An 876-nucleotide genomic window follows, 5' to 3' on the forward strand; every position below is an offset into this window, starting at 1 on the left:
TCGCACTGTGGTGGATTCCGACTATATTATTCACACTTCACTGAAAATGAACACCACTGCTCATGACACGTAAAAATGCAATCTGTTGTTTGTTTACACCTTTACAACAAAATCACAAATGTGTTACGTCATTATTGAAGAAATACAATTAAAATATAATATATAAGAATATGAGCAGTTTGTTTTTTATAGCTATTTATTTCATGAAATTTCATTATTCGGTTGTAATAACGTAAATTTGCTGAGAATGAAGTTTACGGAATAAAAATGTTCAAGTACTTGAATGTAAAATGTATAAAATTGTCTCATACTGTCATATTTGCGCAATATGTGCAAAACAAACCCTGCTTGGACGACAAATCCTATTAGTCCATTTTCAATACTTCAAACAAAACTGACCCCTAAGAAATGTATATAAGCAGCATTTTTCTGAAAAAATTTCATTTCGTTTTTTCGAGTTGTTGTGATCAGAGATCATTCACAATGTACATTAATGTTATTACGTACACTTTTCCGTCAATGTCGACGATGATATCCAGTTCCGCTGCGCAGAACCCGCCAGGATACCAAGTTCCACGACTGGACATGCATCAATATGGTTACATGGACGGCTTCCTGATTAAAATGCACAACGAGAGGAAACGATTGGCTCAAATTTCTTCCAACGTCTTGTCGGCTACTCCATCCTACCACATGCATTGTCAAAGGCACCATCAACAAACGACTCTCCCGAACAAGGTGGACTGTGGAAGCTACACTCCTGATGCTCGTTGCCCTATACTGTGAAACCGATGAAACAGCATATTTTGAGACACTTTATTATCACTTGTATTTGTTTATGTATTGTTTGTATGGACTCTTTAATAAAAAAAAAAA

General features: G+C 35.5%; 1 protein-coding gene across 1 annotated transcript; it reads left to right on the plus strand.

The window, feature by feature from the left end:
- The first annotated feature begins 483 nt into the window (after positions 1–483).
- On the plus strand, positions 484–786 carry Tsp_15321 (hypothetical protein). Its single transcript, XM_003370055.1, has one exon. It carries the CDS (start codon positions 484–486, stop codon positions 784–786), a length of 303 nt encoding a protein of 100 aa, XP_003370103.1.
- The last annotated feature ends 90 nt before the right edge of the window (positions 787–876 follow it).

Source organism: Trichinella spiralis (assembly GCF_000181795.1).
Source record: "Trichinella spiralis strain ISS 195 chromosome Unknown Scfld1267, whole genome shotgun sequence".
In the NCBI taxonomy this organism is placed as follows: Eukaryota; Metazoa; Nematoda; class Enoplea; order Trichinellida; family Trichinellidae; genus Trichinella; species Trichinella spiralis.

What these genes read in the sequence shown, in the direction of transcription:
- Tsp_15321 (XM_003370055.1), top strand. Translation starts at nt 484, where the DNA reads ATGTACATTAATGTTATTACGTACACTTTTCCGTCAATGTCGACGATG.